The following is a 17088-nucleotide window of genomic DNA, read 5'->3' as shown; positions in this document are numbered from 1 at the left end:
GAATCAGGGGCACAGGAAGCTGGGAGCAGGACCCTGGTGTTGCCTCCTGTGCTTTTTGCTGTCATGGGGCAGTGAGTACTAGACAAACAGAGGTCTGGGCACAAGACTTAGGGAAATCTGATAGAGGAAAACTTAAATGTAAGGAAATTCTCCCCGCTAAGATTGGAAATGACAACTCAACGACAACAACTCAGCTCAACGACGACCACAACCTTTCCCTCAAGGATACTGTAATGCTCCTGACGTCTCCATATTCTTGGAAAATTTCTATGGTATCACACATTTCTACACTCAAGACCCTATTAGAAGCCCAGCTTCTCATTTTTAAGCAGTTCATGAATCCCATCCACTTCCTGCAGATGGTACCACCATCCTTTGTTCTCATAACCCCGAGTAGCAGTGAGGAGAGAAGGAAGGTGACCAACCTCGTTGACCCAGCTGGCTCTGGGTATTATGAGAAGGAAGGGGAGTCTTGCTAAGTATTCAGAGAGAAACATTACCCAGGCTGGAGGAACAAGTCACACTGGGAGGAAAAGAGGTGGAGGGAGTTCCCGGCGTGGGAACACAGGGTGAGTTGGGAGGGGGGGGGGGGGGGGACAATGGGAGAGCCCAGCTGCTCATGTGGGAACAGGGCTGGGAAAGCAAGTGAGACATGTTTCCTGAGCAGAAAGGAACTGTATGGTGGTTGCGAGGTGATGTTGCCTCCCATCGTGCCCCGCGGCTGCCTAGATGTGTGGCTTTATTTGATGGGACCAGAAATCAGCCCCTCTCTCTAGGGCCAGTCCTGGAGAAGGGTGCGCCCCAGGCAGGAATGCCAGTACAACTGTCTCCAGGGAGGAGAGAGCCACAGCTGCCCTTCTAGAGCTAAGAGAGGGGAGCAAGGCTGGGCATTGTCTTTGTCCTCCAGCTGCTTGGGGTTCTTTCAGCTCACCTATGTTTTCCAGTGAAGTAGATTTGGTATGGGCTGAATGTGTACTCTCTGAATTCATGTATTAGAGCCCTGACCCCAGTGTGGTGACATTTGGAGGTGCAGGCCTTTGGAAAATAATTAGATTCGGTTATGAAGTGAGGCCCTCATGGTGGGATTAGTGGCCTGAGAGAAAGAGGAAGAAGGAGACCTCTCTCTGCACATTCTGAGAAAAGGTCATGTGAATTTATGGCAAGAAGAGAATAGTCTGCAAGCCAAGAAGAGGGCTCTCACCAGGAACTGAATCTGTTAGCACCTTGATCTTGACCTTCCCAGCCTCCAGAACTGTGAGAAATGGATGTCTCCTGGTGTCTGGGGTGTTTTATTACGGCAGCTACAGTGAAGAAAACCCCCTTTCACTCAACACACACTTGCTCAGTGCCTGCTGTGTGTCAGGTACTGTGCTGGGCACTGGGGATATAGAAGTGAGGAGACAGAGCACATGATCAACAGCGGAAAGTCATTGCAGGTAGTGACCAGTGCTTGGAAGGGCAGCACAATAGGAGGTCAAGTGACAGTGAGAACACTAGAGGGGCTGGGTTGCCTTATCCCGGGGCTCAGGAAAGGTCTCCTCAGGACTCTTGACCTATGTAAAGAGAGGCAGCCACGCCATGATCCAGGCTAGAAAAATCCAGGGAAGAAACAATGGCTAACAGCAAGGCCCAGAAGCTGGAGCGCACCTGGGAGGTCTGAGGCCTAGGAGAGTGCATCAACACATGAAGCAGAGTGAACAAATCGAGAATGGAGGTGGGATGGGATCCCGACCGCAGAGAATATGGTCAGCTTGTGTGAACAAGCTGGAATTTAATCCTAGTGCCACTGGAAGGCCCAGGAAAGTTCTCTGCAGGGGAGGGACATAATACACTTTATAATTTTAAAAGCTCTCTCAGGCTACCGTATGGGGTCGAGGCTGGGGCAGATGCCAGGATGATGGCACACCTGGGATCGCAGTAGCAGAGGTGACAGGAAGTGGGCTAGCCTGACACGTATGTTAGAATTTATAGGACTTTGCCAACAGTCTCGTGTGAGAAAAGATAGCGGACTTCTCCATGAGGGACCAAAGTAAGTGGGTAGATGCTGGAAGACAAGGGAAGAGAAGGCAGAGGAGTGGGCAGGCCGAGGTGCCCTCTGGACCTGTGTGGTTCGAGGAGTTCGACAGCAGTCAGCAGCGACCAGCTGGAACTGAAAGCCCAGGGCTGGGAGAGATCACATGGTGTGAGGGAAGTGCTAAGTGTAATTAGAGATGAGGCTGGTGGGTGCCCAACATTCAAAAAGGGACCAGTTCGTGAGAGAGTTCAGTGTTCAGGAGAGGCTGGTAGCACAGGTCAGAGAAGGAAGCTGTGAAAAGGCCAAGGACAGACACCGCAAAGACCACTGGGAGAGCCAATGAAAGGAAAAACACTGGATTTGGTAAGATAGAGACAAAATGTGGCTTAAAAAAAAAAAAAAAAAGTAGCCTCCGCAGGCGCAGGACAGAGGACCAAGTGAGGCAGCCGATCAGGAAAGAGGCAGAACAGAGGGGACGGGCAGTAGCCCAAAGGGGGTCTAGACTAAGGGAGAGCTGGCTTATTTAGTGGGTGGGTGACAAAGCCTGCTGTAGGCCAACAGCAACAAATTCATGACCTCATGACTGAGGAGGTTAGAGGTGGTTGTAGGAAGGTGCTAGAAACCATAGGACCCAGAAAAAAAAGCAGGAGTCAGACAGAGGAGCACGGACACGTGCACTGTCTCTGCAAGGGACACAATCACAGGTATAGAGGGCAGACAGGCTGAAGGACTCAGTGGGGACAGACAAGCAGTTCCCTTCTGACTGCCCTACTTTCACAGGGAAGCCTGAGGCCAAGGCAGTAGCTGAGAAGGGAAAGCAGGGAGGGAAACCGCTGTGGCAGGACCACAATTAGAGGGGAGGAACTGGAGTGAAATGGCCACCACGGGGCCTGGCCTGCTCAGGGCCCCTCAGCTGCAGGGCTGGGGCGGCAGTGGGCAGTGAAGACAAAGTTGGGTTCATGCCGAGCAGGAGGGTCTGCCACCCCAGCCGTGTCCGCAGTCACTACCAGAGGACCAGGACATGCCCATCATTTCACGTATCTCAGCAATACAGACCAAGTTGAAAGGCATGAGGAAAAATGATTTTTCTGATTCAGCGGCCAGTAACAGGACCCGTCACTTAAACAAGAATTTATTTTCAGGACTGTGCTTTTACTATAGATTAAAATTTAATATAATTTAATTCACATATAAAGACAACTCTGGAGACTATGTGGATACGACACGGCCTGGGGTTCAGTGAGTAACTGAGGTCACGACACACTCAGGCCTGGGCAGATACCAACTTGCTCATGCCAGAGAAGTAGGATTTCTCTCTTTCACTCATCACTTCAAAATGCAGTGGCCTCCTGCAGAAGTTGCACTCGGCTGAGGAATGTGGCTTGAGTTCCAGACCCACTCTCTTCCACGTGGCCAGCAGATTCTCTGTGAGGAAAAAGTTTTTAAAAATTGAAGGGAGTGGGGCGCCTGGGTGGCTCAGTTGATTGAGCGTCCGACTTCGGCTCAGGTCATGATCTCACGGTCTGTGGGTTCGAGCCCCGCGTCGGGCTCTGTGCTGACAGCTCAGAGCCTGGAGCCTGCTTCCGATCCTGTGTCTCCCTCTCTCTCTGCCCCTCCCCCGCTCTCACTTTGTCTCACTCTGTCTCTCAAAAATAAATAAATGTAAAAATAAAAAAAATAAAAAATTGAAGGGAGTATGCATGCAAGAGAAATGCAAACATCGGCCTACACAGAAAGTCAAACACTGGGGCGCCTGGGTGGCTCAGTCAGTTAAGCATCTGACTTCAGCTCAGGCCATGATCTCACGGCTCGTGAGTTTGAGCCCCACATCGGGCTCTGTGCTGACAACTCGGAGCCTGAAGCCTGCTTCAGATTCTGTGTCCCCCTCTCTCTCTGACCCTCCCCTGCTCGCACTCTGTCTCTCTCTCTCTCAAAAATAAACAAACATTAAAAAAAAAAAAAAGTCAAACACAAACGTTGCCAGCGGCATTATTTTCATAACAGTCAAAAAGCAGAAACAACCTAAATGTCCATCAACTGATGGATAAACACAATGTGGTACGTCCATACAAAAGATTATTCGGTATAAAAAGAAAGTGAGGATTCAGGCTACAACACAGGTGAACCCTGAAAACACGGTGCTGTAAAGAAGTCAGGCATAAAGAACCTATGTAGGGTATGATGCCAGTTATGTGAAATGTAAAGCATGGGGCAAATCCACAGAGGCGGAAAGGGGTGAGCAGCTGACAGAGGCTGGGGAAAGGGGACGGCATGGCTGCTCATGGGTATGGGGTTTCTCTCCAGGGTGATGAAAAGGTCCTGGAATCAGATAGTGGTGATGGTAGCACAACATCATGATGGACCTAAGACCCCCAGAACTGTATACTTTAAAAGGGTGAAATTTGTGGTATGTAAATTATATCTCAATAATGCGGTTTTAAGGCAAGCAGGACCACCTGAGGAGGCTCAGGAGGCAGAAGCAACCTGTGGCTGAAAGCAGCTCCTGGATCTCTGCCTTCAGGTTGGACATGGGGGTGCTGAGTTGGGTTGTACAGAACCACAAGCAGTATAAAACACTGAACAATTACACTCATCAGAAGGTGTTAGGCGGGGGGGGTTGCTTCAGGGACTGCACCTCAGGGGAATCGAAGCCCCAGGCCGAGCTCCAGAGGGCCAGGGCAGACTAAAGCCTTCAGAGGCCTCTCTCTACACCCCAGCCGTCACCGTGCATCTTTGAGTCACCCTGACAAGGGGGCAATGGAAACGGTGGGTGGATGAGCAGGCTCCCTCAGCGCTTCTAAAAGCAGGCGTATACCCCTTAAAGTGAACCAAACAAACGTCTTTTACAGTTTTATACCATCTGAGAGCATTCTTAATTACCTGGAGAAAGAAACAGTTCTGAATGCCTTTGAAGGACTTCGATTATACACAGCGCAAAGACAGCTTTATGCAACTCTCCAGTGAGGAGGTCCCGGCACTCTCCAGGTACTCACCAAGGAAGTAGTTCATCATCTGCGGTGTGTGGTGAGGAGTGGGGGCGATCCGCAGGAGCTCCTCCCCCCGGGGCACCGTGGGGTAATTGATTGCTTGGACATAGATGTTATGTCTGCTCATTAGTTCATCACACACTTCAGTGTTTTTCGCGGCATCTGCAACCTAAGTTTGACAACAGAAGGTAAGGTCACAACAGCGTGGACTGCCTCTTAGCAGCAATTCTAATGCACACGGCACTCAGGAGGCTCAGGCTCGAGCAGGAGTGTAAGCCTGCAACTTAAAGGGCCCAGCTGTGCTTAGTATGGTCCGGGGGATGGAAACCACATAAGAAGCCAATTTCACACTGATCTCCCTCCCAAGCTTCAACTTCAGTTGATGCCAGCTAATTCTCCTATCCAGGGATGTGCATACCGTGGGAATGAAGCAGCTTTGACTGTACTAGCTGTATTAATTCTACTAATTCAACTGTGACACCAACAGGCCACTATTTACAGTGGAAAGGGCAAGACCTATTTCAAAATTAACTGAATAAAAAGCCATACTTCAAAGCGAGCCAAGTTTAGGCTCCCGGAACTTTTCAGACAGAAGCTTTGTGTTTACCCTTTTAAGGCCAGTGTTGCGGAGAAGGAACCTCTGCTCTAGCCTGCTGGGTTCAAAGCCTTCATTTTCACTGTGAAGTCAGCCAAAGGCAGCAACGAGCAGAGGGCCACTGACTACAGCCCCCTGCCCCAGCAGCCCCCCTGCCTCCCTCAACTTCAAGAAGGCATGAAACAGAACATCTCACACGTCATGTGCAGAGGCACAGCCCCCAGCAAGTCCAGTCACAGACAGGTCATTACCCGGACAGGGATGATGTGACTGGGGCAGTGGACAACCGGGAGGCCCGCGTCCATGAGCATCTGCCTCATGAGCTTGACGTTGCGTTGGTGCTGGCGGCGAAGCGCCCGCCCCTCAGCACTCTTCAGGATCCGCACAGACTCCAGGGCTCCAGCCAGCAGCATGGGCGGCAGGGAGGTGGTGAAGATGAAGCCAGCCGCATAGGACCGTACCGTGTCGATCAGAGAACTCGTGCTGGCGATGTACCCTCCAACACAGCCAAAGGCTTTGCCTAGGAGGAGACAGCCACATTTACTATAGCAACTGCCCCTAAATGTACCAGCAAGACGCTGCACAGCCTTAGAGGATCTTTGTCTCCTCAATGTGCCCTAAGACTATAAAGCAAAGGGATGTCCACCGATTTCTGAAAGGGAGAAAGTTGAGGAGGTTATGAAAGGGTCCTCCCCTAATTCACATGGCCACGCTGGTATCTGACTAGGATCAAAGGACAGGTCTCCACAGCAGGCCTAGCACTGAGCGACCCATCCCGTGCGTCTGAAGAGCATGCCGCTGTGTCTCTTCCCACCCAGACTGGCTGCTCCCCCAGTGGGCAGGGCGCCACCTCCCACGTTGTACATGGTACGTGGTGGATGCTCTCTGGGACAGGATCGGAATCTTGCTGCTGGCAATGTCCTCTCGCCGTGAGCATTCCCCCGGAGGCTAGAATGTAACCCAGCTAAGACATCAACTGTTTTGGTGTGACCGGAATGGTCTCCTACCTAAGTAAACACTGAACTCTGACAAGCAGCATCGCCCAGAGAAAAATGAAAACTCAGAACCTGTTAGGGTTGATTTAGGGCCCACCTCACTTTTTGATTCTCCTCAAATCCCTTTGTATAATCTGTAGCTCAAGTTTCAGGATTAAGAGCTCGAGAAGAGTCCTTCTAGATGTTAACATTGTGTTCTGTAATTAACATTCCTGCTTGAACCCCACACAGGGCTGGGTTGGTGTAAGCTCTTACAGTGGAAAATTTCTCTCTCCAGTCTGTTCCAGCTCACAATGACTACACCTTCACAAAGCCTGCATCACAAGAGCTCTCTGAAAGAAAATGGTTGCTGTAATTAGGACATATGAACAAGTGCTCTTCTCCTGGCAGGGGCTCTACCCTGAGACCCCTGACCTCTCCTGGTTTGCCCAAGGTTCTCAGCCCCTAGACAGTGCTGGTGGACACTCTTTTAGGCCCGCCCTTCCTTAATGCAGGCTGTAAACTGGCATTTCAGCAGAGTGCTACACGGGTCTCTAACTGCCTTTTTTTTTTTTTAATGTTTATTTATTTTTGAGAGAGAGACACACAGAGCTCAAGAGGGAAGGGCCGGAGAGAGAGGGAGACAGATAATTTGAAGCAAGCTCCAGGCTCTAAGCTGTCAGCACAGAGCCTGATGTGGGGCTCAAACCCACAAACCGTGAGATCATGACCTGAGCCAAAGTCGGACGCTTAACCGACTGAGCCACCCAGGAGCCCCTGCCTTACTAACTTTTGAAATCTTCAGAGTTTTATAGTTCACATTTTCATCTTAGACTCCTCATAGGCAAAGAGAAGGCCTATGGTAATTGCTTGCACATGTTTACTTATCTTCTCCACAAAAACTGAGGTAGGGCTTGTTAGCTCCCTTATACAGGTATCCCTACTTTTCAAAAGTTGTTATGCCACTTTGCTTTTATGAAAGACCTACATTAGTACTTGGTTTTCACTCACCGGAAGAAATCTGAGAGGGCTTTCACTTTTATGAGAAAAAGTGGAAGGTGAAAATAGCCTCCAGTGTTTGGCACCGCGTACCCCAAGCAACGAAAGTGGCCCTGCTCAGCCTTATCCCCGGGAAGCACAGGCGGCACCCCAGCGTCAGGCCACCAGAGCTTTGATCTGCGTCTGTGAGCACCTGTGTCTTTGCTTTATGCCATCTTGTCTTACGAAACGTTTCAAAGGGACACTCCACTTTCAGGTAGTGGGGAAACCTGTATCGGTGAGGAAACTGAGGTGCAGCTCCAGGTTACACAGCCAGGGAGCTATGCAGATGGGATTTATGCCCAGCAGGCAACATGGCTACAGCGGCCAGCCCCATGAGATAATGCTTCTCACCTCGGAGGAGCAGATACAGAGTAGCCAGAGTGAACTGCAATGGTCTCCATGTAGTGGGCACAGAGCTCAGTGTTTCACACACCTGAACCCATAGGTCCCAACAAATGCTCTAAAACATGGCTAGGATTCTTCAATATAATGGAACAATCTGAAGTACAGAGAGTAAAGGCTGTTGCCATGTAGCTAGAACCGCAACTATGTTTGGAATGAGCTCGGATGGCAACAAATGGTATTTGTCATATTAGGCTGTGAGATTTAATTCTGGGAATCATGCCTCCACGATTCAAGGGATTCTGCTAAGCTGTGCCACCACTGAGAATATACAAACTCATCCAGAAAGTGGCCCAGGCTTTAAATGCTATCACACTGTCTCTTCACCTGACCCCAGGTAGTCCTGAGGCCTTGATAGGAAGATACAACTTTATTTTTAAAAAATTTTTTTAAAGTTTATTTCTTTTGAGAGAGAAAGAGGGGCAGAGAGAGGAGAGAGAGAATGCCTAGCAGGCTGTGCACTGTCAGTGCAGAGCCCGATGAGGGGCTCGAACTCACAAACCACAAGATCATGACCTGAGCGATGCTTAACTGACTGAGCCACCCAGGAGCCCCAGGAAAATATAACTTTAGTGCAGATTACAGAATGTGCAGAGTATACATACCAAGCGTTCCAGAAATGATGTCCATTTTGGGCATAACTCCGTCACGATCACCAATCCCTCCACCTCGAGCCCCATACAGTCCCACAGCATGGACCTCATCCACAAAGGTGATTGCTCCGAACTCATGCGCCACATCACATAGCTCTTCCAGTGGGCACACTGCCCCTGAGGAAAGAACACAGACTGCCTTGAAGAGCTTGCTGCTTCACAAATTTCTGCTTGGTAAGAGTCAGTCAGAACAAAACAGCTTATGTTCTAAAGATATCATTTTTAATACTGGGAAAGACAATGAATTTCCCCCAGTTTCTAGTTTATCTAAGGTTCTCAGAGCCTAGTAAAGGCCAGAATAAAAAAACCTACGTTCCCTCAAACCTATACAATGTCCACCAAATACGAATTCCTAGCAGAATGAAAAGAAACTGCAAAAACAAAATAAGCATTACACTTTATTTAAAGAGTCCAGGCCCAGCTTGTTTTTCATTTAAGGTTTCAGACTGGCCTGTACTTAGACTTACCATCCATTGAGTGGACGGTTTCAAAGGCGACAATCTTGGGGACCGAGGGGTCAGATCTTTGTAACAGTTCTCTGAGGTGGCTGACGTCATTGTGGCGGAAGATGTACTTTGGCACTCGGCTGTTCCGAATCCCTTGGATCATGGAGGCATGGTTTCCAGAATCAGAGTAAATCTCACAGCCTAACAGGATACAAAAAACCTCACTATTTATCAAGCCATCTGCACCAAAGACAAATTATTTCCTAGACAGTCAGGGACAACAGACTTTGCCCTGAAAGTGCTGCTTTGCCCAGTAGGAAAGACACTGCTTGCCAGTTTCTTCCTGGGAAAACCATGAACTAGTGCTTCTCTTTTGAGAAGGCCCATAGGTGTATAATAGAATAACCACTGGGCAGACAACCAATCTGCTCTTAAATCTGGCCACCTCATTCCAAACTTTATCAAAAGATAACTACCAATGATTAACAGAATTCTCCAAAGGATTTTCCTAGCATACAACACACATTTGAAGCAATTAGCTTAAGGACAGCCCTTCAAATCTGCTTCTTCATTAGTATCATTTGCTGCTGGAACTTTTCATGTGCAGTGAGCACTCGATGCTCAATTCAAGGAAAAATGCTCCCAGATACTATCACTGCTCTTAACTGTTTTTGGTAAGCCCTCTTTGTTGTCAATATCCCTGCTATTACTAGGAAACTCAAAAAACTCTAAGGCACCCATGACAGGCTTCCTTACCTGGCATCATCCTAGCCAGAGTGAACAGGGTCGAGTCGTTGGCCACAAAGCAGGAGGAAAACAAGAGTGCTGCATCTTTCCCATGTAAATCAGCCAGCTCCTGCTCCAGGTCCACATGGAATTTACTAGTTCCTGAAATATTTCTAGTACCACCTGCTCCAGCACCATGTTGTTTCAAAGTGTCCCTTTTATTTAAAGAAGAAAAAAAAAAATTGGGGAGGGAGCAGAAAATAAATCTCATGGTTCTGAACACTATGTGAATCATTCCTCTCCCTAGGAGCTAGGATACTGAACCTTACATTGATCTAGCACTCTCTCATGGTGAAACCAGGAGTCAGAAGTTTCAACTGACTTCATCTTCAGACTAGGTGGCATTTGGTGTCAACACCAGGGTGATGATACCCTGAGGATAACTCCAGGGATCAAGAACAAGTGTTCGTTTATCAGTCAACTAAGTACTTAGTATTAGCTGAGTTAATTTACTAAGGCTTCTTTATTCTGACAAATACCCTTCTCTCCAAACACATCAGTCGCTACAGGGACATCCTGGATGGCGGTTACCTGAACCTAAACCCTCCGAAAACCAGTCACATAATGTTGGGATTTATCTATCAACACACCTCAGACTGGACTCTCTTTAGCAAGCCTCCTTGGAGACTCTGACAAGCAACTCTCTCAAGTGTCCTCAGCCAGGCGAACCTCCTAAAGAACATGAATGACAGGATCTACCATCTTTTTAAATGTCTTTTTGAAGCAGCTTTTCCTCCAGTGCTGCTAGATTTATAGCTCTCCATCCGAAGTTTCAGCAGGGATGCCTCTGTGCAAGGCTGCCTGGTGTTAAAGGCACACTCACTTAAGGAGTGGTAGTGGGTGAATAGACAGGAGCAGTCAATGAGCCAATAAACTTGAACCCTCATACACAAAGGGGCTCTACCAACTACTTGTGCGCTCGAGTTCTTTTAAAAGTAATCCGCAGAGGGGCGCCTGGGTGGGTCAATCAGTTAAGCGCCTCTTAGTTTGGGTTCAGGTCATGATCTCACGGTTCGTGGCTTCAAGCCCCACATCGGGGCTGTCAGTGCAGTGTGAAGCCTGCTTGGGATTCTGTGTCTCTCTTCTCTCTTCCCCCACTTGCCCTCTCTCTCTCAAAAATAAATAAACATTAAAAAAATTTTTTTAATTAAAAAAAGTAATCTGTAGATATTTTCAAAGGCTGAGAATAGTATTTTGCTATGGTACACTTTCAGCTGCTAAATACTCCCCCCATAAAAGATCCAATCCCTCTAAATCATCAATGTCTTGCCAAATAATTGGCAATTTCAGCGGTATCTGAAAGCTGAGGGCTACTTACATCACTGCCCCACACACTCGTGGATGGCGACTCATTCCTAGGTAGTCATTGCTACACCAGACCGACACCTGCTTTTTGGTGATGAGGGAGTCCGAATAGTCATCCGCCATGGGAAAGATGTGTGCCCTCCGGTTCACAGTTTTAAAAACTCGATAGGTATGGTCATTTTTTTTCTCATCAATTTTCTTCTCAAAGAAACGATCATATTGAAAAGTGGAAACAGCTAAAAACCAAAGATGGGACAGTCTGATGGTTAGGAAGCACATCTGGGCTTTGGCAAAAGACCTGGGTTCCAACCCCAGCTTGGTCATCTAATGGCAGGGAGATTCTGGACAAATTAATGAAGTACTCATGTGGGCAAGTTACATGCCATCCTCATCTTGAGATCGTGAAGCTTTCAAATGAGACTGTGTATGTCAACTGTTTAATACAGGGCTAGGGCACAGAAAGGTAGGTATTAAGGGACAGAAGGCAGGTTACCAACAGGATTTGTATTTACTATGGCCAAGAACACCTACTTGTATCAAGCAAAACACAGAGCTTTTAATCCACAACTCACCATGCAATCTTGTATTTAATCTAATGTATGTTTACGTTAAAAACCCTCTCCTGCATCAGGCAAATAATGATGAGACGTACATTTTGGCAAGTTATCTTGAAGAAGATGGGATACTCTTTCTGGTCTTTGCTTTCGCATGATATCCTGGAAGTTCTTCAGCAACCCACTTGGCTCCCCACTGTCGGTCTTCACACTAATCACACTGGGGTTCACTGAGGTTTGGGCAACCTCTGTAACAAAAGTAACAAGTGAAGGGAACCAACATTCTATTTTGAGTTCACAATATTGAATTGTCAAAATATTGTCAAAAGTGAATTACTGTCTAGTTCACCAAGAAAAACTGATCATAACCAAAGTGAGTAGTAACTGAGTGTATGAAGTTTTCTCCCTCCCTTTTATTTTAATGGTCAACGCCTGGTGTTGTTTTCTTTTGTTTTCAGAGCTACCAGACAGCTTTAATAAACATTAAAGTCCAAAGCTTTCTAGCTGGTTGGCATGCCTTCCCCACCTTCCCACTCCACCCAATGCTAATCTCAATTTTCTTCATGGAAAAAAATTCCAGCCATATGCATCATTTCTGCTGGTGAGGTTTTCTGGGGACCTTGGGTGCTCTGTGTACATAGCCACAACTGGAATTAAGGTTGCCTCTTAATCACCCTCAGTAAGACACACAGCTTGGGAGTCCTAAGACCATCAATTATTGCAGTATTATTTTTTACCTTTTATCCCACCAGATAGCAGGAAAGAAAGAAAGGGCAGTTTTGTAACAGCTTACACCATCAGGGTATTTTCACAAATGAAGCAATTACTATCAAAGGTGGTCATATCCTACACACACACCAGGAAGAAAGTCCCACATTTTGTCATGTGGTCCTCGGATTCCTATCTTGATGACCTTCTTCCTTGGCCCTAAAAGAGGAAGTTTTTATACAAATACTACCCTAATAAGAGCTCATACATAAATCTGGAGGATCAAAAGAACCAAAAGGACCTCTGTACTCCTCCTAATGGTTCCAGTCATCTGTTTACCTTTCCTCACGGCATGCATTTCCTGCACATCCTCCTGAAGCTCTAGACTGGCTTTGCAGAAGACGCTGCTGCCCTTCTGGCTCATCTGGGCTGCCAGGAAAGGGCATTTGCTCGCAGTGCCCTGGCTTGTGGCAAGGGAGGGATGTCCAGACGGAATCTGTGTGCCATCTGGAGTCTGCTGGGATCCATCAGGAACCTGCTGACCCTCGGCTTTGGCAGTTTTGTCCTCTGGGGGGTGAAATGGAAAAACTGAAGCATCAGATCTGGTTGCACAACACGCAAGAAAGCCCCTTGTTTCTTTCTCTTATTGCCTCACAGAGAAGTTTTAGACTTACTCTACCCCCACATTTTAGGCACAAGTTGACTTTTATTAGATTCTGCTAATTGAACCATTTTCTCATCTGCCTCACTGGAATCAATGTGCCTGTGAGGAGTTAATTGGCATGATCCAGCTACCTTTCAAACCCACAGTATTTTTCCCTTATAAATCCACCAAAAGTAGTCTTTTCTAGTTTCAGACAGCCAACAGTTCTTGAGATGGATTTCAGTGAATCTACCCTAACGACACACAACATATTTCAGGAGGGGACACACTCTTGAAGGTAAGGAGAAATGTTCATAGAATTTTTTCTCTGCTTATATATATTTTTTAATTTTTTTAATGTTTATTTTTGAGGAGAGAGCACGAACAAGCAGGAGAGGTGCAGAGAGAGGGAGACAGAGAATCTGAAGCAGGCTCCAGGCTCCATGCTGTCAGTCCAGAGCCTGACGTGGGGCCTGAACTCACAAACCCGAGATCATGACCTGAGCTGAAGTTGGACATTCAACTGACTGAGCCACCCAGGCGCCCCTCTCTGCTTATATTTTCAAAACACTTTCTTGACAAAAAGGCTTGCTGTTGCTTAACATACAAACTACTGATTTTCTTAACAAAAGAAATTAGGCTAAAAGTGAACTCTTTACATTTTTGTCTAACAGAATTCAAAGTATTAGTATATGCCAAGAAAAAACCACACGGATATCACATACACAGCATCTACTAGCTCATCTAAATGCATCAAACTAGTTCACTGACTTAACACAGTTGGCTGATAATTGTACTTCTACTCACAATGACTCTCCTTTCCCCTGAAGCAAATTCATTCACCTTCCTTCTAGTAAAGTCTTATTCTGCATCGTCCTGGAATACTGTGAGTCAGAGGCTAACTTCTACAACTTGGTAAGATGTCTCAATGCAGTTTTCATTAAAATTTTCTATAAAATCAAAAAATTGCTTTGAAGTTCATGTCATTCATTATAAAAGTAATACACATTCACTGTGGGAAATCTAGAAAAAAAGCATTCTATCATTCAAAACATAACCATTGCAGGCATCTTAGTAAATTATGTTTTTTTAAAAACATATTTTTTTACATATGTGCAAGTTTAAAAAAGTTTTACTTATTCTGCATGTGCTTCCTTATTTTGCCCTTTTCATTATAAAGATCAAAATAGCCTGTGAATATCATTTGCAATGGCTGCAACGTCTATCAAGTGAACAAGCCACGTTTTACTCAACTTCCTCTATACTAGGGACAGAATAGTAAAAGAGGATCTTGACTATTCAGGAAAAACACATAACTAACTCTTAAAAGAGTAAAGAGGAAAAGAAATCCTACACAGGATTATATCCTTTCTGCTTACAAAAAAAAACCAAAACACTCCTTTCTTACAAGAAACACATCCAGAGAATACACCTAACAGAGTTTACAAGGTAAATTATTCTCTAGGATTAAGTGAAACCTGAAAAGCCACATCCTCTCCTGGTAGAGCCAGAGAAAAACTACATCCAACTCTGATCTCTTTATTAAAAACAAAATTTAGGGGCATCTGGGTGGCTCAGTCAGTTAAGCGTTCGACTTCGGCTCAGGTCATGATCTCACGGTTCGTGAATTCGAGCCTCGTGTCAGGTTCTGTGCTGACAGCTCAGAGCCTGGAGTCTGCTTCATGTCTGCCTCTCTCAAAAATAAATAAACATTAAAAAAATTTAAAGATTCATACATAATATAAAGATACATGTATTAAAAAAATCACTACTTTAATGAATTCTATGATTCCATTTATGTGAGGCTTCTAGAGCAGTCAAATTCAGAAACAGAAAGTAGAATGGTATTTGCGGGGGGCGGGGGGGAGTTAGTGTTGAGTGAGCACAGAGTTTCAGTTTGGGATGCTGAAGAGCTCTGGAAATTGGATGGTGGTCGGGCTCTGCACTGACAGTATGGAGCCTGCTTGGGATTCTCTCTGTCTCTCTCTCTCTGCCCTTCCCCTGCTCTCGCTGTTTCTGTCTCTCTCAAAATAAATAAGCTTAAAAAAATTTAAAAACATATGAATGTACTTAACACCGCTGAATTGTACGTACAGTTGGTAAGAAATGGTAAGTTTTATGTTAGGTGCATTTTACCACAATAAAAAAAATAATTTAGAAAAGAAAAAAGTCACAACTTTAAAAGCCAAAAGCTTCCACTCAATTTTGCTGCAAACCTAAAACTGCTCTAAAAAATAAAGCCTATTTAAAAAAAAAAAAAAGCCAAAGAGCCAAATATTTAATGAAGGAAAGGTTGAACTAGAACATCCTAACTTTATATTTATGTGAATGAGGTACTGATGAACACTAAAACTCCAACAGACATCGAATACAACCCATAAACCTGTAAGGTGCACACTGGCCACCGTCTCACCTTTCCAGATGGGTAAACTAAAAGTGCACACTTGCAGGGTTAGGATGTCAACTGTGAGATAGTCCATGCAAAGAATCAAGCCTGACACAGAGTAACTCCCTCTGTTACTGTGCCCCCATCACCGCTGTGGACTAGAAGTGCTTCTAGTCTAGTGATGAATGCTAACACTGCCACCTCCTACTTTATTGCCAATGACACTTACTCTCATTAGCCGGAGGGGTTTCTTTGACCTGCTGGCAGTGTACTGTTGAAGTGGACAGGGCCCGAGGGGCTGGCTTGGCCCCAACTTCCATCATCTTAGGGCAGTTTTGGGCATAGAACAACAGAGATTTGCCTGCCTTCTGCAGAAAGGCCTGAGGCACTCGGGATAAGAATGGGCAGCGGCGAACAACAGTCTCCATGTCCGAGAGGGTGCACTGATCCTATAGAAAGACAATGAGTGACATCAACACTTAATAATCAGGCAAATACTACTGCAAGGTCACTGGGTTCAGGTGTTGCCCACAGTTTATAGCAAGGGTACCCTGGGATATAACAAGTCTCACTCAATAATGTCTAAGGACAGCATTCATGTGGGACTCAACTAATTAGTGGTGACCATACTCTACCCAGGTCACCAACTTCTCCTTTCATTCCCCAGCTCTACACAAAAGCACCTGTAAAGCAACTTTACCAAGTGAAGTAAATACTGATGATTAACCACCAAGGGGCTGAGACAACAAGGGACAAGTCAGGAACAGGTTTGGGAGGTCAGAGGCTCCTTGAGGAAGATGCACAGTGCAGATAAAACACGTTGGCACACACCCAGGTGGAGAAGTGAGGCTAGGGAAGAAGTCACTGCCATTCATCCAGGCAGAGGAACTCGTAGGGATCCTAAACTTCTCCTGGTCCTCACATCCCCAGACCCTAGGAAGGCACCCAGCTGGGCTCTGGGTCCCAGAGGCAAGGATTTCCCTGAGGTCATCCCCCACAGCTCTAACACGACTAAACTGAGAAAGGAGGGGACATAAAGAAGGGCAGGAAAACGAGGGGAAGTACGGTTGGGGCTAACTGGGGAGAGGCAGGAACTATAAAATCGAGGGTGTTGGGTCTGGAGTTAGATCGTAGTCCTGGGCGGGGAGAGGTCAGAGGTTATCCTTGGGTTGAGGGCTCGAGAATAACGGAAAGAGTATGAGAAAGGAATTCTAAAGAAGCGGCCAGTTAAATAGGAAATGTAAGGAGGGAGCTGAATAGGGTATACTGAGGCGGCCCAATGGGCTAAGAATCTGGGAGATGAACGCTGACCCCAAGCAGGCAGGTGATGGGTGCAGTGGGGGATGGGGTCCCAACGTCCGGGAGAGCGGGGCGCGGGCTGGCAAGACACGCGGGGACTTCCTTGCCCGGCGCCGTACCCAAAGCGCGGGCCCTCACCTGCGCGGGGGACTGCAGAGGCGGCGGCGGCTGTGGCGGAGTCGGCAGGCACCCAGGCCAAGCAGAACCGAACCGTTGCCCTTGTCTGCGGGAACCCTCAGGCCGCGAGCGGCGTCGCCCTAATATACCGCCAGAGTGAGCGCCGCGCATGCGCCAT

At 46.8% G+C, this 17088-nt stretch overlaps 1 protein-coding gene across 1 annotated transcript; it reads right to left on the bottom strand.

Moving 5' to 3' along the window:
- Positions 1-3130: 3130 nt before the first annotated feature.
- On the bottom strand, positions 3131-17070 carry ALAS1 (5'-aminolevulinate synthase 1). The gene is made up of 11 exons (XM_060631181.3): positions 16932-17070; positions 15724-15943; positions 12805-13032; positions 11856-12005; positions 11217-11439; positions 9869-10053; positions 9134-9313; positions 8619-8783; positions 5848-6116; positions 5008-5170; positions 3131-3439 (listed from the first exon to the last, which is right to left on the bottom strand). Exons 2-11 carry the CDS (start codon positions 15920-15922, stop codon positions 3279-3281), a joined length of 1923 nt encoding a protein of 640 aa, XP_060487164.2. The 5' UTR covers positions 15923-15943; positions 16932-17070; the 3' UTR covers positions 3131-3278.
- Positions 17071-17088: the final 18 nt, after the last annotated feature.

This window comes from Panthera onca, chromosome A2, assembly GCF_046562875.1.
Source record: "Panthera onca isolate mPanOnc1 chromosome A2, mPanOnc1 haplotype 2, whole genome shotgun sequence".
Lineage (NCBI taxonomy): Eukaryota > Metazoa > Chordata > Mammalia > Carnivora > Felidae > Panthera > Panthera onca.
Note: the sequence above shows the minus strand (reverse complement) of the source record. Positions and strands in the feature narration are given on the sequence as shown.

Coding starts and splice junctions, on each gene's coding strand:
- ALAS1 (XM_060631181.3), bottom strand. CDS start 15,922: ATGGAGACTGTTGTTCGCCGCTGCCCATTCTTATCCCGAGTGCCTCAG. Junction 13,033..15,723: donor AACCCCTCCGGCTAATGAGA/GTAAGTGTCATT, acceptor TTCACCCCCCAG/AGGACAAAACTGCCAAAGCC. Junction 3,440..5,007: donor GATGATGAACTACTTCCTTG/GTGAGTACCTGG, acceptor TTTTCCTCACAG/AGAATCTGCTGGCCACGTGG.